This window comes from Camelus bactrianus, chromosome 2, assembly GCF_048773025.1.
Source record: "Camelus bactrianus isolate YW-2024 breed Bactrian camel chromosome 2, ASM4877302v1, whole genome shotgun sequence".
In the NCBI taxonomy this organism is placed as follows: domain Eukaryota; kingdom Metazoa; phylum Chordata; class Mammalia; order Artiodactyla; family Camelidae; genus Camelus; species Camelus bactrianus.
Window position 1 is genome coordinate 60,313,578 of NC_133540.1, and position 24,051 is coordinate 60,337,628.

At 38.0% G+C, this 24,051-nt stretch overlaps 1 protein-coding gene across 10 annotated transcripts in view; it reads right to left on the bottom strand.

Moving 5' to 3' along the window:
• The window catches only part of SGMS2 (sphingomyelin synthase 2), an 82,382-nt gene that overhangs the window by 18,044 nt on the left and 40,287 nt on the right, over positions 1–24,051 (bottom strand). For 7 of the 10 annotated variants that reach the window (XR_012499455.1, XM_074342705.1, XM_074342704.1 and 4 more), the window contains exons 3-4: positions 5,704–6,404; positions 2,230–2,347 (exon numbers count right to left, since the gene is read on the bottom strand). Coding sequence is in view for 9 of the 10 variants with exons in the window: in XM_074342705.1 (XP_074198806.1) it covers positions 2,230–2,347; positions 5,704–6,158 (573 nt within the window). In the remaining variant the exon portion in view is untranslated. Of the gene's footprint in view, positions 1–2,229; positions 2,348–5,703; positions 6,405–10,140; positions 10,242–24,051 lie in introns of all 10 variants that reach the window. The other 3 variants (XM_074342698.1, XM_074342691.1, XM_074342674.1) reach the window with 1 other exon arrangement.

A 24,051-nucleotide genomic window follows, 5' to 3' on the forward strand; every position in this document is an offset into this window, starting at 1 on the left:
GCCTATCACTGCGGGGGCTTTTATGATCACATCCAGCGAGTGACAAGTGGTATCAGGCATCAATGACTAGGTCAGACACCTTCCGACAGCAAGAGGTTCCAGCATACACGGGTCTGCCATTGCTCTTGGTCACTGAGGACATTCTACAGTGTCAGCAGCAAAGGAGACAGGTAGATGATCTAATGGCTTTGTAACCACAAAAAAATCTAAAGAGCACTCAAAGCCCCTGGCAGAACCACACTGAAAATGCAGCTCAGACTCCTGTTCTAGCGCACCACGTCATCTAAGCCAAGCAAAGTGATTTGTGTTTGTTTTACTGAACCGCAGTCCAGGCACTGATAGCTGGAGGATGCTTCGGGGAGAGGTCTTAGGTCTCGACAACTGAACACGGGTGCTGATTAGCGAGGATGGTCCCAGAGCGCCCGTGATGAGTATCTGTAGCCTGGTTATTCAGCAGGACATTTACTCATGTGGCCTCTGAAAATTGCAACTTTTCTACAGAAGATAATCTTTAATTTTCTTTCTTTCTGTAATCATAGCAATTCATCCCTGCAAACGTCACCCATTACTAGGGGGGGTTTGCCTTCTTTTCTGTGGCCATTTCTTCAAAGCCCATTGTAATAACCCCTTAAGAGTTGTCTATTATACTTCTGAACTTCTCTCGTGCCTTAAATTAGTTTCACTAAAAACCAGCCAGTGTTTAAATTCAATATGTACACTGTTTTAATTACAGACACTCTCTGCTTTGATGGCTTTGGAAAAACACAGCTTCTCCAAACCACACCTAAATTTGGTGAAGGAGACTGTTGGCTTCAGAACAACTCTGTTTTTCCTTCCACCTTGGACGTCTGCTTTGTGTTCAGTAAAATATGTTGGACTTCATTCCCTTGTCCAGAAAGCACATGATTTGCAAGTTTCCTTTTTTACAAACCAGGGCACACTGGGGTCGAGATGATTCACAGCTCTCTCGACAAATGACTCTACCTGGAGAAACTACAAATCCTGCTGAAGACAGTTTCAGTATCCATTCTCACGCTCCACCTCAGCAAAAGGCCACGCTATCGCTCCAGTTACTAAAAACTTTGAGGTCATCCTTGACTTCTTTCTCTTAAACCCACATCCAACTTATGAGCACATCCTGTTGGCCCTACCTTCAAGACGTATCCCGAAATCGAACGACTCCTCCTCACTCCCACTGCCACCACCAAGGTTCAAGTTCCTACAATGGGGCATGATGGCCCCAAGGGACCTGTGGCTCCATCACCTCAATGCTCTGCAGCTCTGCGCAGCCACACTGGTCCCCCTGCTCTTCCCTGAACACACTGTGACTAAGCTATTATTTCCTCGTCCTGGAGCTCTCACCCTATCCACGTGGCTCACTCCTTCATCTTGGTTGCCCCAAAGCTTTCTTACTGAAGAAGCTTCTCTGGATGACTCTACAGAATAGCTCCTACTCTCACAGTCCCTCTCACCCTTACTCAGCTTTACTGTTCTTCATCTGACAGCCACCTGACTTATCACCATGTGACAAACTATGATTTACCAGTTGTCATCCTTCAGTAAGAATATCAGCCCTTGGAGGAGGAGAACTTTGTTTTGGTCATTGGTGTTACACAGCGCCTGGTATATAACAGCAGCTTAAAACTTTAGAAATGAGCATGAATGAATGAGTAAGTGAGAAGGCAAAAAGTAAAGAGTCACACAGACATAGAAAACAAACTTATGGTCACCATGGGGGAAAGGGATAAATTGGGAGTTTGAGATTTGCAAATACTATTATATATAAAATAAACATCAAGTATCTTCTGTACAGCACAGGGAACTATGTTTAATATCTTGTAGTAACCTATAATGAAAAGAATATGCAAACAAATATGTGTGTATATGTATGACTGAAACATTATGCTGCACACCAGAAATTGACATGCTGTAAACTGACTAACTTCAATTAAAAAAATAAAAAAGAAAAATTGAGTGTGTTCAAAAAAAAGTCAAAGACCCAATAGTAACTTCCAGTTAGTAGAAAATGCATTTTTTTATGCACAAAGATATAAATGTTATGAACACATCTTAATTTCTCCTCTCAAAATACAGAAATAAAGAAAACCAGAAAATACGCTGCATTTCCATTAGCACATATGAACGTGCCTAGAAGAATGTCCAACAGAGAGCAAGTGTTCAGTGACTGTTTTCTTAATGTCCTCCACATGGTAGCTCAGAGGGACTTACCTTTGGAGCGCACTGGAAATGCATTCCAGGCACAGGGAGAGTGGTGACGTACATCGTGATACAGCGATACAGGTATAAAGTTCCAATGATAAAAAAGAATCTGCGCCCCACTATTGACCTAAAGGAAGAATAGGGACGAGGAGATACGGGTTTACTGTTTTTTTTTCTCCTAAGGCAATATAAAATAATGCAGGACAAAGAATAATCGCCGTTTTCAAAACCGAAGATTCATATACTGCAATCAACCTAGGTGGGCTGGGCCCCAGAGGAACGAGTCTGTGGGGGTGGGGGAGTTAAAAGTAGACCAAGGGTTCTAGATCACCAGCACTCCTAGCCAGAGAATTCAGTGAACCTCTCTACGCTGTCAGTCAACTCACTGCATTAATAAGCTCTCGCTTGAGAACACAGCAAAGGTGCAAGCGAGCCACAGTCACAGAGGAATTAACTAATGCGCTAAGGTGGTGCTACATAATTGGGCACACAGGGAAACGGGACAACTGGCTTAACCTCAGTTATATAAGCAAGGTGTATTTGGGAATCCATCCAAAAATATTCTGACAACTTGGGCATGAACTATTTTGTCTATGACTACATAGATTTTCAGAGAATGACATTCTGAAGTTCAGTGTGTCCTCATGCATTTAAGGACATTTAAAAGTGAGGCTGTAAACTGATTAGTTTACCCTTACTTTATTTGATCTTGATTAAAAGGGCAAAAAACCCCCAAAAAACCCCACAAGTCCCTTCTCACTTTCTATGTTCTGGTGGAGACAGCTGTCTTGACTAACATGAGTCCTTGTCCTTCACCAGTGAGCCCTCACTCTAAGGCAGTGGCTCCCAGAGCTGGCTTTGAGCACACAGGCCTCCAAAGGGAATGGTGGAGTGGACGTCATGGGTACCTGAAGGGGCATCAGGAGTGCTGAGTGTCCTCACTTCCAGGCAAAGATGGCAACTCCCTTTCTGTTGTGTAGTTGTAGGTGGGTCTATAAACTCCGGGCTCTGGGGATTAAGAGATGGGTGGGATCCACAAAGCCCCTAGAATTATTAGTTGTAACTTCCCTAGTACATAAGATATACTTATTCTAGATCTCCCATTTTCAGGGCTCTCAGACTTCCAAAACTAGTACTGATCAAAAACCTCTGGAAAAACAGACAGATTCAGGCATGTTGCATATTTTTAAGTTTTCTCCAAGACGGTGGTCTGCCATGGATCAAGGTCTAATTCAGGTTAACTGCTAGGACTCCTAATTTAAAGAATTATGTACAAATATAATTTTAGCTGCCTGCTGGTCGCCAGGAGCTATTTTAAGGATATTTCAGGGTTTCTGGGGTCAAAATATAGACAGAAACACCACCGTGACTAGTTGAAAGTATTTACTTATTGCAAGGCATTTCTTTCAAAGGCTTGCTATTCTAGCTCTGCCTTTCCCAGTACTGAAGAGTTACAAGTGATAAAATATTGCTGAGCGTTTCTATTTGGTTAAGTGAAAAACTATTCACCCTTTGATTCAACCCCAGGTTCGAAAAGAGTGCTGAATTATTGTGCCCCATAGGGTGAAGTAATAGCAGGAATTATTATGAGTTGATTAGACTCATCCTGGTATTCAGAGCTGAGCTGTACTCAGAAATAAAAATTAACCTAGAGGTGAAACATGTACTCTGCAGCCTTATTTAGAGAAGGAACTGCTGCCAATGATTTTTCCCCCATAGCATTTCTTACTCAGCTGGAGTGTTCAAAAGAGTATAAAATTTACTCCACTAGTTACTAAAATATAAGATCCAATTCTACCTGAAATGTAAAAAGGAAAATTAATGTGATTTCCCCAGCAAGTTTCTGATGATGGTTGTGACCAAAACAGTGGTTACCATTAAAATGTGTGGCTGGCCTGTGTGACCACAGGTTTTGACATGGTAAAACCTAAAGTGGTAATGGAGCGGCAGTTAACAGCAATTATCTAGGTGAAGATGCAAATAAATTGAAGTTGTGCTTCATTTAGGATAGAAGTCAGCTACTTACTGGACCCTGGAAAACTTCTCTTTTCACACATATGTGAATAAAACTTTGCTCTAAAATAAAGGGGGAAGCAAGTATCTTTGGCCCAAGCAGTCTCTCTTGTAGTCAGTGCCAAATCTAGACACTAACAAGAAAAATGCTAACATTCAACAAATAACATTATTGGCTTTTATCACAAAGCATGGCATAACTAACAACTTCAGCAGCAAAAAGTTCTTCTCCTAAGCAAAAGACAACCGATAGCCAGGTCTTTTACTTATACATATCAGGGAAACGTTAAGAGAGGTATTTTAAAGAAAATGCTTAGGAATGACTTCAGTTTGTGGAATAACTTTTCAAAATGGCAAACTCTTAAGCAAAGACAGAGTGAATTCTTCTGATCTCAAAGCACCAATTGAAAGAAAAATACAGCATAAATTCCCTCTTTAAAAAATGATCTTTGTGGTATTAATACTGAAATCCTATTTGATTTTGAATTGTATCGACTATGTTAGCATACGTTACATTTTCAAAAGCCTCAGTTTATGGGCAATGCTTTGATCAAACTTGTATCTTAGTGATTTAATCACCAGAATCTTAGAAGAGACCATCTGAATGACAGCTGAGAAGAAAAGGGGGTGCTGAGGGGTCTTGCTTTTTATGGACTCACAGTCAGAATTCGCAAGGAAACAACCAACAAATGCAGAGCCGTGTCCTATTTTTAGGTGTCTTCATAGTAAAAGTACCTGGCTTACTACTTCCTGGTTCCTGCTATTCTAAAACGGGAAGACTGAAACCAGTGAACTAAAGGCTCCTTTGTGACGGTGTGGGGAGAGTAGAAGGCGTGTTTACTTTAGAAATCTAAAACCCAAACCACACAGACCCAGCTCTAAATGCAGTTTGTTAAACAAACTCTTGTGATTGGATTATCAATAGGCAAAAGGAAAAGAAATGCAAAGTTTGAGCACTCTTGCAAAGGAGCAAACCTCAAAGCCTGCTATTGACTATAGACCGATAAGAGTCATCACATTATGAGCAATGGAGAAAAAAGCTTCCCAGCCCACTCCTTTCCCCACCTGTCAAGAGCCTGAAATAACACAAGCATGATGAAGTGAATCTTCGTCCTTTCCAAGCCTCCTGATTTATCAGGCAAATACCATAGTGCCAAGCTGCTTGAAATCAGAACGGCACCTTAAATTTACAGGCTCTGAATCATCTACCACAGTATGTCTGTACTTTCGTACATGGTCCCACTTTCATACAGCTGCTTGATAAGTGCTTACTGAATAATGACTGGATTTATTCAATGCTGTAGCTCTTTCTATTGCTTCCTTCCATCAAATGCCAGGATAAGACTGAATTTATCAGATAAAACCAAGAAAGAGAATTTCAATTACACATCTGCTCACTTAAATATAAACTAATAGCAAACTGCTCCCACCCCCACCAAAAAACCCCAGAACATGTTCGACCTTACTTACTTGTATCTCAGAAACAGCCACTGCGTGATCCATAATCCAACTAATATAATCCCATTTATTTCTGATACAGAAAATGCCCATTTCACCCGATCTATGTAATCAAAAAACTTGTCTGGGAGTGGAGGGCTGAGCTCCTTGGGAGGAACCCTCTCGTGCACAACCGTGATCATGACAGTTGTCAAGACGAGGTTGAAAAGAGCGTACACAAAGGCGATGCCCGTTTTCCACCACTCGAGGGGAAATTTGTTCCTGGACTCAGTGGGCATAGCAATCTGGATATAGTCTGGGTACTTTTTGGTGCCCTTCCGCAACCCGTTGGATAAGCTCTTAGGTTTACCATTGCCATTTTTGTTTTCTTCTTCAGCAGGCTCAGCAGGTCGTGTGTAAGTGCTTGTGGGATCGCTGGTCTGATTTTCCATGTGTTCTTCAAGCTTTGCAGTCTCTATGACATCCATTGTCCCCCAGTCTTCAGATCAAAAAGGAGATGGTAAAGTTCTTGTTCTCTGTGGAAACTCAACTTTTCTTAATCCTTCTATTTCCAAGATCAACATGGACTCTTACAAGGGATTCTGTTTCCTAGGACAAGACATGGAAGGTGGCCATCTGGCTATTGTTCCTCCCGTGTGGCCACCTGCTGTACATTCACCACTTTCAGGAAAGGAAGCCAATTTTCTTTCCCCCCAAAGATGTTACTATCCCACCTGTAAAAACAAAACAGAACTATGTTCAGAAATTGTGCCTGTCCAAACTGTCCACTATCCAAAACAAAAACATTATCAAAATAAGAAAACAAATACCAAAGCCATTTGCTTTATAAATATATCATCAGAACATAGTTCAAGCTGCAGGGATGGAGTTTATTTATAAAACATTAAACTGTTTTATCTCGGAGTTCTTCTCTTTTGGAGCTGATGTCAGTGTAAATGGGAACATTTTAATAATCAATTCCTTTGAAATTTCTTTAAATAAAAGTCAGGACCCCACATTGCAAGCACTTCCTCAGACACTAGCACTTGTTACTACCTGTGAAGTCACAATAAGCGAGAACCTCCCCAGAGTTCACATCGTCCCTCCCCAAGCCTGCACCTCTTCTACGAACCTTAAAGAATAAAAACTGTGATGAGTTGTTTACAGACACTAAGTCATTGTTATTCTCCACATTTGTCGAAATGGTCAACTTTCTATTTTCTTATTAAAAACTAAGATCTTTTTTTAAGTGACCACTTTTCACAACACATTCAAGAACTACACGTTCAAGATACTTCAAAAGGCACTACTACCTCTATTTATCCCTTTATATTCAGGGATGCAGACCATACACAAGAAAAACCGATGGCCTTCGAGATAACACTGTGAAGAAGATCCACGAAGCCTTTGCTATGGATTTAGGGAGCAAATTCTACTTGTAACTGGAAGGATAAAATAAAACTTACTACAACTAATACAATAAATTAGTAACTAACAACATTTTGATGAGGTCACCACAGTGTCTACAGAACAACAGAAACGGGCACCCAGAGGGCCAGCTCCAGGCACTTACCCGTCACGACACCAGTGATGAAAGGTGCTCTCCGCTGAGGCTCCACAGGCTCCAAAGAGCCACGACGTCTCCACAACACAGAGCACCAGCGCCACCCCTTTTATACGCGCTAGCCACACGGCCCAGCTGTTCTCAATTTAGGAAAGCCGCATTTTAGTCATGCCCCAGAACCCAGCCACCTGAAGGGGTTTTCCAACCTCGTAATTAGTCCCCACCCAGAGTTCACTGCACAAGTTAAGCACAATCCTTTGCATCTTAAAGAACTCCCTTTCAGGGGAACTTCAGGAAAGGAAAATAGGGAGGAATAAAAACTCAAAGTGGTGACAGCTAAGCCTCTATTTAACGATGAAGAGGGGGAAAGAAAAGTTAAAATGGCACAGTCAGTATGTACAGGCAGTATTTGGTGACAGTTGTGGATGGCAAAGAGCTCAACCACAAGTGTTTATTGTGGACCCAAATGTCCAGGCGCTGAGGTACATGTAGGGGCAATTTAATGGAGTTTAAAAGAAAAAAAATCAACCTGAACATTCACCCACAGAGTTTGCAGTCTAACTGAAGAGACAGAACTAAAATGACAAAACTTTGGAGAAGACTGACTGGCATATTGTAAAAGGAAGAAGGATGAGGTGGTCACCAGACTACAATGTAGCTTTAGCTGGATCCCTGCTCCCCTGACCAGGTGTGTCTGCAGAGAGCGGACAGCTCAAACTGTCATACTGGCATGGAAGAGCAAAGCTATATAGACCCCTGTTCCTGCTATTGAATACTTTCTCTCCCCAGAATCAAGTGGGTACTGAAGTGAAAGCAAGAGGAAAGTTATCCTGGCAGAGAAACAGAGGGTCCCTGGAGGATGAGGACCGCTGAAGAGGTATTACTGAAAATTTCAGACATCTCACCTTTCTCTTGTCCCCGTGAAAAGCCCCCAGGTGCTAACACATTAGAGCAGGGTGAGAAAGGACCAGTGCCCCTCTCTGTAAAACAGGGCTGACAGAGATGCCCTGCAGTCGCCTGGCACAATGCTGGAGGAAGAGTAAGTATAATTAAGAGGTGCCTCAGTAAGATACCTTCAAAACCAACCCTCAGCGCCATGGATTACTACTTCTAATGGAGGTTCCCAGCGCTAACTCAGCCACTGCCTGTCTCTTTTTTTACCAACTTCAGGCTACACCACTCATAGCATCGTGCCAAACTGTCATCCAAATTCCCTCCAGCTTTACTACTCCACATTTGCTGCGAGCCTGGTACTAGTATGTGAAAGAAACGTGATTTTGAGACTGAGGTCTACCAGCGGACATACAGATGACCTTTATAAGGTAGCTACCTAGTTCTAGAATGTAGAATGTAGAACAGAAGAAAAGAGTTACTTTTTTTTTTTTTTTTAAGAGGAAGCATTCAGCCCCCCACCTCCTGGGACAACCGGGAGAATGACTGAAATAATTAATCGTGAGGAGCGCTGAGCTCCTGGGAGTAAGAGCACTCTGAGAGTGCAAAGCCCATTTATCGTCATTAGTGTCGGGACTGATACTTTCCTTGGGGTTTCATTAAGAAGATTAAATATACCAAGCACCTTCATCACGTGTCAACCAAACTTGGGACGCAATGTCTGTCATCAAGATGATGATTACAACACACTCATTCCTATGGTGATACTTTCCTACCAGTAAGTATCTGGAAAGTGACAAAAGCCACAGTAGTTCCTCTTGATGGATGGCAACCCCATTAGATCATCTGTTTAGGGTACTACACCAGGGGACAAAGCAGATGAAAAGCTTTCCAAGTCCTCTTACAATTGCAAAACACTGGAAGTTAGTCTCGAAAATATTTTAGAACTTTAACATCTCTATAGACTAATCCCCCTTTTAAAGGCAAGTGAAAAACTCTGAAACTTTTAATACAGTGTTTGCTAGGTCTCTTTCCTTTTTTTTTTTTTTTTTAAGAACTAAGTATGATTTACTCCAGAAATGCAAGGAAGGTTTCAAATTAGAAAATAACTGTAATCAAATACAAACAGATGTAAAAAGAAAAGATATGATTGTCTTGAGTGAGGTCAAAGGGACATTTGATAAAACTCAGTACCCATTTGATTTTGGGGAGAGAAATTGTCAACAATAGGAACAGAAATATAGGGCTATGCTCTTTCAATGCCATATCACAATTTTAGCTGTGTAAGATGTGTTCTGATATCTACTGTGAAAAAAATCCTCCATCTTTTCATCCCTAAAGGAACTTCAGAATCTTTCTGTCAAATTACAAGAAAATCCATAATTTTGCGTCTATGTTTTATTTCTATCACCTCTATCATACTATAAAGGGTTCAACCTGAATGTATTAATATACAACATTGGTCATTTTTTCCTAATAATCCCAATAGTATTTTTTCTGTAATTTGGTAGAATGATTCTAAAGTTCATCAGGGAGTAGAAATGAGAGCAGCAGTAGAAGGGTTGTAACAGCAGGTATTGGACTATAGCAGGTAACTAATATTGGTATAATGGTACCCAGTTATTGTGTTTTGGGAATTTATCCCAAAGAAATAAGGATGTATGCAAAGTATCTCCACAAGTATGGTTTTCAACACAGCTATTTATAGGAAAGAATTAGAAATAGCTTAATATCCAACAACAGAGGGATTAAATAAATTACAGCCATCTTAATATTGTAAAATACTGTATTTTGATACAGTAACTACAAAACCGTGAGACAAGTACATTAATAGTACAAAGGCGCAGTAACCGATTTTAAGTAAAACTTAGATCTGAATAGGAGAAGTAGAACCTCAATAATTCATATCTGAGATTATGGTTTATCAAAAATAGGAAAGGGACCACGTGACCGATTCTAGGCTCCAGGAAAAGATGCAAGTGGCCGACTCCCAGGTCTCCCCCAGCAGTTCTGACCTGAGGCTCACAGACAGCATCCTGCAGAGGAGACTCAGCGCAGACATGGGCTCCGGCTGATGGCCTTGGAAATGCTTGGCTTGCTAAATGTCGGTATTGCCCTGGTTGTGCATTTGGAGAGGTTAAGAAGATAAGATGTATTAAATGTGTAAACATAGTTTAAAAATTAAGGAAACTTATCTGAGTTTATATGTGGGTTTTAATCTTTAAAAAGATATAATCGTTGAAAACAGAGGTTAAACATTGATCGAAGAAAATATGTTGCTAACATTTACAAACTGCAAATGATGAATCAAAGAGATTTACACATTATTTAAAGGCTTAAGAAAAACTAGGTCCTGAAACGGAATTGAATATCAATGGAAACAAAAGAGCTGATGAGTTTCTTAACAGACATCAAGGCTTTCTCAGTCCTTAAAAAAGAAAACCCAGTTGACACCAAAAGCCATTAGAAAGTCAAGCTGTAGAATAAAAACAGCCACAATATCATTGTTCTCATTAAATGTTACCTAGGTGCCAGGTACTGTGCCCTGTGTATTATCTAATTAACCCTCGTAACAATGCTTGAAAAGATTTTAAAGAATAGAAACTGACATAAAGTGATATGCCTAAGGTCAGACAGGTAGGAACTGGCAGAGCTTAGATTTGAACCAGGAATTTGACCTGAGGAGCCCCTGTTCTTAATTCCACACCACCATCTCTAGTGCTATTATGTATTAGAGGCCAGCAGAGAAAAAGCAGTGAAAAAGCAGGTCAGCAGTGAAGAAGATAAAGGGACAAATTCTCTTTTAAAAAGAGAGATACATATTTTAAATCTTCATAATTTTGCAAATGTATAAACTTAGGGAAAAAAATCAATATATAATTCTCTCGTGGTGGGGAGAACAGGGAAAGAGCCTGTTAAGTATTTCCTTGTTCCCCATATCTGCCATTTAATTATAGTTATTGTAATTAATAAACCACCATATTAAATTTATAATATAAGTATATTGAAATGTTAACAGGATCCAGTTTAGTTAAGGAATTTCATGTCTATAAAAGTTTTTTTTAGAGACCAAGACATCTGAGCTTTTCTTTATTAACAGTCTTAGAGCTCAACTTACTTGTAAAAATCTTCCTACCTAAAATGGATAGGCATTAGGATGCTTACAGAAACAAGGGTGCCTTGTGAGTCATGGCATTCTATTTCAGAAACACCCATAAAATTTGTTAAATATTTTTACTAAGACTTTTTGAAAACTGAAAAGAAGATCCACTGTTTACTAAAAAATTATCATGCATATTTGTGAAATACTTTCCCAACAAAAGTAACATGGAAAAGAGTCCTTGCCAGACCACCATAGGTCCCACATCTGGCCCTAGGCCCCACAGCTGTATAAGTATGAGAGATTTAAATTAGGGAAATGGGTGGGTTGTAAGTTAGCTTTGTGACACTACTCTGAGAATGAACGGGGGGAAAATTTTTTTTTCTTTTATTTAAAAGATAGAATTGAAAAAGCAGCTACCAGTAACTAATCCTGAACTTTGGCTGAGAGACGCTTGGGTAGAGAACAGATGTTTTGATTTCTGGTACTAACTTACTATCCCATGCTGAGGCAGACTGGACAACTTTAGTTCCATATCCAGTTGTCATAAGAGAAAGACACAGTCTATCAACAGTGGTTGCCGGTGGGAATGGAGAGTGACTGCAAATAAACTAAAGTTTCTTTCTGGGGTGATGGAAATGTTCTAAAAGTAGACCAGGATGATGGTTGCACAATTCTGTAAATTTATTAAAAACCACTTAACTATCCTTAAAACACCTGAATTTTATAGGATGTAAGTTGTAACTCCATTAAGCTTTTTTTTTTTTTAAGGCTATAGTCCATCAAGAGACATAGTTTCTAAAGAATTAGAAAACCAAGAACTAACCCATGTTCTGTTATTACATCCCAGGCTCACTTATCCCTTTAAAGTGTTGTACTTACTAGCTGAGCACTTCTTTAGGAGTGATTCTGAAATAACACACATGTTTAAGTTTTCTACAGACAGGATCAAGAACCAGCCAATAAAATGCAAACTGTTTAACAAAATTTGTGTAAACTGTGCTCCAAAAATAAACTTGTAACTAAATAATATGAAGTGACAAAAAACAGATGAATTTTGTAATAGAATTCATCAAAATTTACTACAAGTTGGATTATGAGGGGAAAAGGATGGTCTGTTTTCTTTCTCACTAAAAAAAAAAAAATTTGATCGCTTTAACTGGTGAAGCAGACAATTCAGTACTTGTTGAACTGAATACTTACTTACACAGAGCAAATATTAGCTGTGCAAATATGAAAACAATAAATTGTGTGACTGGGAGTATTTCACAGGAAAAGATAATCTGCAGTCCATAGGGCCGCCTGAGAGGGTGGAATAGCGCTCAGCCTGTATCCACTGTTTCTGACTTAACTGTTTGATAGAATAAAGCACTGTTACTAAAATTTGATGTGCAAAATGTTTCACAGGGTGTTTTCAATGTTGGCTTCTATTTCCTAACTGTTCTTCCTTTTGATTGGTGGCTGTAGAATTCAGATCTGATTCCAGTATATTTTGGAAGGTAAAAACTGCAGCCCCGGGGTCAAAGGACAAAAGCTTTTCCAGCAGGAGGAGAGGAATCTTAAAGAGGAAAGGAGTCACAGGGAAAGACAAGGTAACGATCCCTGGTGCGATGTGGAACGTGTGGTAAGGGGAATGGATGAACAAGTGAGTAAATACATGAATGAGTCGGTTGATGGATAGACTAGATAAGAAGACAGACAGACAGACAGATGGGACCCTGAAGATAGGGACTCTAAAAATGGAAGAGGGCTGTAAAACAAGGTCAAAGATGAGGGAATATTTAAAACAATTCTTTATATTTCTTTGGGATATATTCTACATCAGAGGTTCTCAGAGTTATGGAGTAGAGCGGGGGAACATCACGCACTTTTCCTCAGATACTGGGTTACACTCCCCCCAAACCCCTTTCCCCACCTCCATTCCTGATACATCTAGCAGCTTAGAGAATTTCTGGAGGGTGGAGGTGGCTGGGCTTTCCTGGTGGCTCCCTCCTCCTTCATCTAGGTGTTTTCAGCATTGAGAGGAAAGAACAAGACTGGATTTTTCTCCTTCCTGCTCCTTTATGAATTTACAGCCAGGGAAGTATGATAAACCTGTGACCTCAGAGAAAAAGGTGTTTGTGTTAAAAGGCTTATTTCTACTTTAGCAGGCGAGCAAAAGAAGTCCCCGATAATTCAAACAGACATTTGTACTTTTAACGACCTGAACTGTAATTCTGTTAATTCACGAGAAGCCCTGCAGGACAGGTGTTTGGTCACAGAATCATCCAGCATTAAGTGGCACGAACTGCTCCGTGTTTAATGGTCAAACAAAACCCGCCAGCACCTGTTTAGCAGAAACACCCAGGGGGCTTTATCAGAAAGGTTAAATCTAACAGCCTAACTGAACAACAGTGATAATTATCTGCTTCTCCATTCCTAGCTTTCCTTATATACCCTAAAGATTTATATACCTAGAAACTGATTCCCACAGGTTTTAATTCCTTACTCTGTAATAGGAGTCTGCACAGATTACATACTTAAGTGAGAGGTTTCTGAAAACAATAATTTAAAAAATAAAACCCACTCTGTTTAGTAAATTATTAAAAGATATTTAAGTCTGATAGTGGAGCCTACATTTTCTCCTAACAGTGGCTGGTCTAAGAACAAGAGAAAAACAGAAATGGGGTCTAATAGCTTAACATTGTATCTCCAAAGCACACAACATTTTCTAAACTATATTAAAGATCTCATTCTAAGTAAATAAGTAGATTACAAAGTCAACAGTGTTGTTCTTCATCAACAACAAAATGTTTTCTAGATTTGGAAGCATGGTATCTTATTACAGGAAAACCATGAGAAGAAATGAGAAGGAAAAAAGAACTTTTTTAAAATTTAATAATTATTTACTTTAATAAAGCTCCTGTACTACACGCCTTTCAGATTATTTAAAAATACACCGACTGATTTCTCCCTCTACCATATGGTGACCAAACCCTGTGTATATTTTATACAATTTCAAAAGTTTGCATAGAATACTGTAAGCAGGCGACCTTAAAAAACGACATCTTGAAACTCTGCTGTTTACTAGTGCATTAGAAGAGAATATTAACGCTTTCTTTTGAGATTTGAGTGAAATCACCTTTAAGCAAGAATCTGTAGAAGGAGTTAAGTAATCCTGCTCTAGTGTGGAGGCAAAGGCGAGACTCTAGGAGAAACACTGAATGAGAAACACGGAACCTAGGGCTTGTGGTCAGTCCATTTCATAGTCAGAAGCAGAGGCAGATGCCTAAGAACAGGAAGTTTACTCAATCCCCAGTGCTGCTGTCGAAATGACACCTAAGTACACTTTGATACAGTTTCCTTGTAGAATTCTAAAATCTAGAATTAGGCATTCTGGTATGTATTTAAAATACAATGGGTTACTTGTTATATTTCTGCTTAGTACTCCATGCCAACAAAACACATTCAAGAAATAGCTCAATTCAGCCTAAGAGATTAAGAGGAGCATTTCCTGTTAGCAAGAATTAAACACTGAAAACTTAAGAAGGAAGGTTCTAGAAACTGCACCATCACAGGTTAGTCTCATCTGCTAGTTGCAGTTTAGGTATGGTGTTCTCCAGGCTCGGGTAGAGGGGAAAGGCAAGTGGAGAGCAGGAAGGCTGGACAACTCTTTGCATCTTAAAGTCCTGTGCTGCAGCCCAGCTGGCATCTTCAAGGCAGAGCACGGTTTCATATAAGGAAAGGGAAAAAACTGGAAAGGAAAGCAAGCATAGAAGACCTAGAGAGGTCTGTAAAAAGCCTCCCTTTCTCATTCTCTTATGCCAACCACAGAAAGGTTCTTCTGCATGACTGGCTGAATAAGCTATGGCTTTCAAATGGTATGAGGCTATAAAAAGCAATAACTTCCCCAAAGCCATTAAGGTCACTATATTTGGCTCTAGTTTCTCCCAGAACTTAAACTTCTGTGTTGTATTTAAATAAATTCTTTCTTTCTCAAAGGCACTTATTTGACCAATGCTTCCAATCTGGGCTTTGGTTTCTGCAAATAACTCCAACACAAGGAATGACACATGTAGAGGAGAGGCAGCAAAAGAGCAACTGAAAAGATCAAAATCTTGAGCCTAACAGAATGCCATTTTAACAATTTTAAGGAATGCAAGTGTGTTATATTGCTACTTGAAGCAGACCTATGAAATACCTATTACTGAATTTTCACTTATCCTAATAAATTAAGGAAAAGAAGAAAACTGTCACAAATTGTCCTTTTCTATAATCTCACCAGAAAGTTTGTATGTTAAAAATTCATTTGAAGGAAATAAAGAAATTTGGTTTATATACCACAATATTTAAATATTATTTTAGGAAATATTAGTGAATATCTGGATATTCAGAATAATAGTCAACAGACATATGGTCTGCTAGGGAAAATGAGAACTAAACTCCAATGTCTTCAGCAAGAGCAAATGCTCCAGCAACCCTCAGCTGTGTCAAAATGTTTTGACACATTTCTCTCTCCAAACAAGGAGAACAGCTCACTCAAGAATTTTATTTCCTTTTGTGACCAACTGTGCTGGTTCACAAAGTTGCAAAGCAAGGTTTCTGATAAACAAATGTGTCTTTTGTTGCCTGCTCTACTCAACGTGAAGGATGGAGCCTGAACACTCCACTGCAAAGCGGAGGTGGCTGTTGGTATAACAGACTTTAGAGTGACTATTTGCACACTGTTAATTTCCTAGTGACCCTTAGCCAACTGCCCATTCCCCCTAAGCAAAAATCTAGAACAGGATACCCAGCTTCTATTTTGTATTTCTTTTAGGAATACCACAACATGAGGAACTTAATTCCAATACACCTATGCTGTCCCTCCAGGAGATAATTAGAAAAAGAGGGAAAAGACTTGAGAAAGAAAAGGCATAACAGAACAAGAGTCAGGGTTTTTATAAGGAACCCTTAAAGAGAAAGAATATATGGGAAAAAACAGATACTACTGCTGCACGTAAATGGCTCATAGGGCCCAAAGGAAGACGCATTCTGTGCAAGGGCACTTAGAGCTTGGGAAGTGCAGAGAGGCACTGGAGGTGAGCACCAATCCTTGTCATCAGAATCAAAACCAGGGGGCCCCCAAGAATTTGGATGGAGAACCAAAACTATGGTAGGGACTGGGGGTTGGAGCTGTTACACAACAACATAGTTTTGAGAGTCTACCTTTACTGAAACATTTCTACCTTAGCACTAGTAAACACAACCACAATTAAAATTAATTTAGCACATGAAAGTCAGATAGTCTATTTAGCAGAAATGATTACTAGCCATTACATGTAAATAAACAAATGCATAATGTACCATAATTACAAAAAATATAAATAGATTCCATATAAATATATAAAATGCATTATAATTATGATTATTTAATCAAGGCTTTCATGTGGAGCTCATCTTTCTTTGCACGTTAAGTCAGCTTTTCATTCTCATGTTCTTTGTAGTAAGGGCAGATCATTTCACGAACCGAACCCCTGAAGTCCACCATTAAAAGCACTGGGAGAACCTGGAAAGAGGCAGGAGGAAATAGAGAATGATTTTTGGTGGGATACCTATGTGGTGAGTGAAGAATGGGCTGGAAAGGAAACAGAAGTAGAGCATAAAATTGCTGTGGCTCTGTCTCATAGCCAGAACTCATTTCCTTACTTTCTACTTGGAGCTGATTTCCCCTGCACCTCCTCTGACAAATCCTAAGTAAAAGGGTTCCTGTGACTAAATGCCTCCTAATTACTAATAACAAAAACTTCCTACAGAATGTCTCACTGACAAATTACATAAGCAAGCTCCTACCCTATTGTAACTCACGGATAAGAACACTGGAAAGTTTTACCTTGAAACAAAGCCCATCAGAATGTAATTTAAGCTGTAATCAGAAAGATGCATAAAAGCTATGATGAATTGCTGGTAGGATCATAAATTGTTATAATTTTTTTGGAAAATCTCTTTTTAAACACATGATGAGCTTTAAAAATGCTTATGCTTCTTGACATATTAAGTTTACTATTGAGAATTTATTTTGGAACAAATTTTAAATACAGAAAGAAACATTATCCGAATACATATTTGGTGAAACATTAAAACAATCTAAATGTCTATAGTAGACATTTTGAAGCATCCATGAAATACATTGAACTTACTGTTTAAAAAACAGCACTTACTGTTCAAAAATGCACATGTATGAAATTTTAAAAAAAAAGTTAATAAATATACCAACAAGAATATAAGGTGTTAATGCTGGTGGTGGGATTTACCAATTATTTTTGTTTTCTTTGGTACTTTCCTATTTTCTTCAAATTTTCTGCAATAAAAGTATTCACCCATATATCTAGATACAATTGTATTTTCAAATAGTTTATAAAAATTATGTTTAAGATTTTAACGGTGAGTAAATTACAGTATGATTTCAGCAATGTAAAGATCTTAACACATATATTTTTTAAACTCTGAAGAAAATAAACCAAATATTAACACTGCTTGCATTTATGGGTGATTTAAATTTTTTTCTTTATTCTGGATTGTATTTTCTAATTTTCCACATTAATCATCCTGACAATCAGGAAAATGCTAATGGTTATTTTAACTATGAAAGTATTGACAGAGTTAATAGGGAAAATGTGCTTCTGTTCTTAAAAAGGTATTTTGTTTTGAACAACTTCAAGTATGTAAAAAATGCATGTACAGAAAAGCCAGGGCACAAGTACACTAACATATTAAGAATAGTTGTTCAAGTGGTAGGAGTATGAGATTTTTTTCCTTCCTACATTGTATACAGTCTGCATTTAAAAATATTTTCATTACAAGTGTGTTATTTTATAGCTAAAAAAGTATTGGAAACCATGTATAGTTGTTGCTTTATTTCACAAGAAGCATTTATCAACAGAAATCTGTTTATTTCATGTCTCCACTCAGCCTCCATTAACTGCAATAAAAAAAAAATGTATGTCTAGAATGTTGTGTTTTGGATAAGTCTGCATTATTGCTGCTTTTGAGAAAGCCTGGTAAAACAGGTAACTATTTGGATAGTACAGCCCTAACTTCAAGTACAGAGACAATTAAATTAGTCTTTACATAGTGTCAACTTTCAAAAGGAGACTTTGTTGTATAAGGTGTGATGTCTTCTGCAGGGTTTATTTGCAAGAAGGATGAAGACTGCTTTATAAATTGCCACATAATGGATGTCACTCATTATTTCACAAAAAGAAACCACTTATTTGCTGCTGTTTCCCTTGGGCAAAACCAGCTGCTAAAGAGAAGAGAATGAGGCCAGATCTGATTTAGATGGAGAAGACAATTCAGTCAAAAATGCAAATCTGTGGGGTGGGGGATAGAACTCAGTGGTAGAGCATGCACTTAGTGTGCACGAAGTCCTGGGTTCAATCTCCAGTGCCTCCTTTAAGGGAAGGAAAAAAAAAAAAAAAAAAGACAACCACAAACAAACAAAAATGCGAATCTGCAAGTCCTCTTTCGTGAATATAGGTAATTTTCATGCACCGTGGATGTTTTAGTAAGCTTGTGTATTTACGCATTTTCAAAAACATTTTTTCTGGATATTTCGTATATATTTGTTTTATTGTACTCATTATCAGCTGAGAGTTTCTGTCCTCTGTACTCTGTGGCAACCAAGATGGCAGAAATAACCTAAAATCACCAAATGATCAGTTAAATAAATTATAGCTTTAAAGGAGTATATATACACTATATATAAAAATTATTTAAGTGGAAAGAATTATTGGAAACACTAATTAAACACTAATTAATCTTGCAAAAATCCATAAAAACATTACCAAATAACAATCCCAGGTACTCCAAAATTCTGGTTCCATATCCTCTTAAAATTTTTTTATATTAGTATTTTTCTCCCTAATTTCAAAAGCTATATGTTACCCACTGTGAATTACTACTAGGGATTTATCTAAAGATACTTGGATAAGTACCTGTGAATTATTTTCCAAATACAATCATCAGAATCTTTTGGCAACAGATACATTTTACAGTTCAGAACTTTAGATTTCAAAAATCTATATTAGGTCGCACAACTCACCACTACCACCTTGATGGATCTGGGAAACATCAGATATTCAAATATTAATATCTCTGAATGAGATGTAGATATATTCACACTAAGTTGGGTGAATAAAAACTATAAAGAACTTTTGGTCAGTTCAACCAGTTTCTGACACCAAGAATTAGAGGAGGGACGGAGGGATGGGGGAAGGAAGGACAAACGGCCTTTTATTTTTAGAAGTTTAGGTTTTGAAACTGCAGGTAAGTGATTCTGGACCTATAAGACTGAAACCACACTGTCCATCAAGATGGGACTAGTTACATTCTAACATTATTTGTACAATAAAATACCATCATACTATCATACAATGTTAGGCGAAGAAGTTACAAAACGGTGTATGTAGCACAATTCTTTAGTGTGGGAGAAAATTGGGCTATATATAAATAAATAAACATGGTTCCTGGAAAAGTGATATTACATGGATCATTTGCTCCACTTTTTACCTTTTTGTACTGAAAAAATAAATAAGCAGCCTAAAAGCAAAGATAATTATTGACTCAACAATATTTAGTGAGTACATAGAAAAGTCCCTTCTCTCATGGGGTTTACATACTGCTGGTGTCCTACTACAACAAGAAAAAGACTTACAGTGCAATGAAGGAAAATCAAGCAGGAGGGCTATTCAAATTAGGATCACCAGGCTTATGAGGCAACACTGTTTAAAATTTTTAAGTGAAATCTCATTATCAGAAAAAAAAAAAATCAGTACACCATCAAGGCAAGAGAATATCAAGAACATCTATGTTCCCACCTGCCGAGACTGAATCACAGTAAATAGCTTCCAGAAACCTGCGCAAATATAACTTCTTTTAAACTAAAACTGGATTCCACTAAAAATGCTCCCACAGCTTAACTGTGGATTTTTGCCTTTGAGTTCTTTTCCATTTCTAATCGATTAATGTGTGTACATGTACAGCATTCTGATTATACTGGCCATAATGGACTTTTTAAAAATTGATCACCCCAGTGCAGTCTTATAAGAAATGTTTAACCCACATGAGGCTTTTAAGAAAAGGTTAAAGATACAATATTATAAACACAGGAAGAATAAAAACAGATATTATGTGGGGGCAGAAGAGTTAAAGCTATCAAATGTCTAATAAGGATTCAGTATTCAACTTGACTTTTGATGCAGAGGTTGTATTATTTTATGTTAAATAGGTAGGATAGAAAATAGAGATACAGAAAACTGCAAAAGCTGTACCCTGAGTTTAATGAAACAGAGCGACCAAACCCAAGATAAGCAATACTCCAGGGCTAGACATATAATAAATGCTGGACTCACCGCCTGGAGGGTGAGGCAAGTGAATGGCCGGCCAGGCAGAACGGAGATGATTTCTGGCATCCCGTTCCACGTGGAATCCAGCTCTAAGGGCTCAGGAGGGTAGCAGAAGAGAAGGCGCCTATCCTGGAGAGGTTTTTGATTAAGTAACTCCCACCCCCTCCCAGCCACCCAGAAGCCATTTAAAAAGACCAAAGAGCAATAAAAACAACTTTTATAAATTCAAGAAGAAATAACATTTGAAGTTTAGTAAACTATACTACATAGATGTAAAAGTGAAAAGAAAATTCAAATAATGAACATAACAATGGAGGATACACACATACTATATATCTTGGGAATTTTAAAAGGCTAGGGTATACAGATGAAAACTGAAAACAAAATTTTAAAAAAGTAGAATAGTCCTTTTTAATAGACTTGTAAAATGCCAAGCTCCACAAATCAGTAATGAATAGAACATCAGTGAAGTAGTTACTCTATTCTGTTTAGCACTGGTCTATTCTTGGGAGTAAACTATGGTCAGAAACTGTTTTCTACAGAGTGAAGCAGGTTTAGAAAAACACAGGATGATTAAAAGCACTGTCTCCAAACCTGAACATCAAGCCAAGAGGTAGTCAGGAAATGCTATAAACTCTCAATGTTCAATTAGCATCAGGAAGCTAAAAGATGTAATTCCATATTTAATCTTATTTCCATTAAATGTAATTTTCATTGATGATACTACATTTTAAAAAAAAGTATTTGACCAGAAATACTCACTTGAAACTTTTTTTTTCCAAAACATGCTATCAAAAACGTGTATTAAGAATAAAAACACAAAAAGCCCCCTGCATTTTCCAAGAAATTTAAATAAAATTTACAGCCCAGAAGTTTTTTGTTTTTGATTTGGTTTTTTTTTTCTTCTAACATCTCCTGTAGCATAATCTGCAGTATTAAAGATATCAGAATATTGTGAGCCCATTTCCAAAGCTTGTACTGATGACAAGACCAAAAATGACATTCTGGTTAATATGTCTCTGTACTTCAGAGGCACATCTTACGAATGTCAGAAAGGATGATGGGCTGATGGGCAGTATCTTTAAATGAAATGAGTGAATTCCATTGTATGCAATGGGGGTTATTTAGAGGGTAAATAAAATCTTAGCTATTATCTCAGCTTCAAAGTCCCTCCTCTGCTTTCTTGACAATCACCCCAAGTCCTGTCCAATTTAATTCTCCATCTATCTATGTAACTCTGCTTTCTCTAGCTCACAAACACCCTTCCTTACAGAGGGCATGACTTAATCCAAACATGTCAGTAGCCACAACACATTTTTAATGGATTAAATCCATCCACCAAAAAGATACAAAAAATTTATTTTTTTACGAAAAAGAAAGTTTATGCAGTCCTAGGAATATGGGATACTCTAGTATTTTGTACTACTGAATACAAAGTGAAATTAGGAGGAAATGAATAATACAAAACAGGTCACTAAGAAGACATGAAGTCATGAATAATCTTGTACAAGGAGAAAATGAAGCACCACAACCACTGGGGGGAAAGGACTGATGATCAAGTACTTAATGCAGCATTCCCTCCCGCTCTGGTTTTGTTCCTGGTCCATTTCCTGGTCTACTGGCTTCTTGTTGGCCCCGTCATGCATATACATACATATATTTGTTTTCATATTTATTTTCATTAAAGGTTATTACAAGATACTGAATGTAGTTCCCTGTGCTATACAGAAGAAACTTGTTTTTTACTGACTGCTTCTTCTAAAGCCCCTAAATGGCTCTCTGTGGCCATAAGTCCATTGGTTACTTTGACTTACAAAAAAAAAAACAACTTATAATAGAAAATTTCAAATGTTATATTGAAAGTACAGAGAATAGCACAGCAAATCTCATCAGCTACAACGATCATCATGGGAAATCTATTTTATCTGTCTTCTACCCTGAGTCTTTCTGAAACAATCCCAAACATCTTATTTGTAAACTTGTAAATATTTCAGTATGCCTCTTCAAGGCACTCTTTAAAAAAAAAAATAAAAAACACTAATGTCATTACAGCTAAACAAAATTAACATTATTTCCTTAGTAACAAATATCCAGTCAGATCACCTTTTCCCAATTACCTTAGTTTTTCCTCCAGATGGTGTGTCCTTCTGACGGGTGACACTGCTTACAAGGACCTTTGAAATCTGGCCTCGGCTTCCTTCCGGGCTCAACTGGAGACTCATTTTTTCCCTTTCCCTTCATCCTGTGCTTCTAGGCATAGTTACTTAACTTCTGTCCCCATCACACGCATTTTCCGCTCTTATCAGGCCTTTTCATAGAGTTTTTCAGCAGCCCAAACCTCCTCTCGCCCCCGCCTTCTTGCTTACATGCCTGCCTCTTCTGCTCAGGTCCCAGCTTAGATGTCACTTTCTCCAAGAAACCTTTCCTGCTACAACTCCTGGACCCAGAAACAAATTGTCAAACACAGCACCCACTGCCTGGGGAGGTAACAAAACCTAGAGTCCTCTTTCCCCAAATCCCCATTGAAAAACAAATGCCAATTTATAACTTCCAACTTGTTAAAAACCACCCTTCCCCTCTGGGGTGCCTGGTGTCCTACATTTTCATGGTATGGTCACCAGTCTTTGCTTTTTGACTATATATTCATGCACAATTATTATACAGATCTCTTATAAAAATGGTGTTCTATAGGTGCAAATCAGACTAGTGCAGAGATTTCAATAGTAAGAAAATCCACAAACTCATTTAAATACTATAAATTAATAATCATGAGGCTTTCAAATATGAATTAGATATTTGGCAAGTATCTGGGTGTGGTAGCGACAGGGACAAAAGAGCTGGTGGGCAAAAGAAGACCCTAACTCTAAAGCCAGTTTTGGAATCCTACTGTTACTAGAGCAGATAGTTTCTTCATTTTCTTCTGAGAGTGGCACCAACTCTTAAAAACAAAAATGCACTCACTCATCAAGGGCATTACTGTATGTCAATAAATAACCAGCTAAATAGACAGAATTTCTTTGCAGAGATTTTCACCAAAGTGCAATCAGAAACCTATGTTTAAAGATCAACTGTCAGAAAGTTTCCTAGGAAATACTGGTTGGCCACTGTGTATAGCTTTCCTCATCTACAAAAGTAAGACCATTCATAATAACTAGGTAGAAAAGAACATTTCTCTGGGGCCTTAACAAATCTAATTTATGTTGTGAAGCCAATTGATTATTGTATTTTGAGCTTTGTAGTTACTTTAGAAAAGCTTTTTTTTTTTTGAAAAGTATTTACAAATGTATACTTTAAACAATTTTATCAACACATGATCGTACAAAGTTAATTGGGATCTACCATTATTGTGCTATAGTCTAACAAGAAAAAAAATATACATTTTTAGTTATCAACACTAGATTAGAATATTCAAGTGTTTAAAGTTTTTTGAATCTGCATCCTATTAATGATTTAAATGTGTA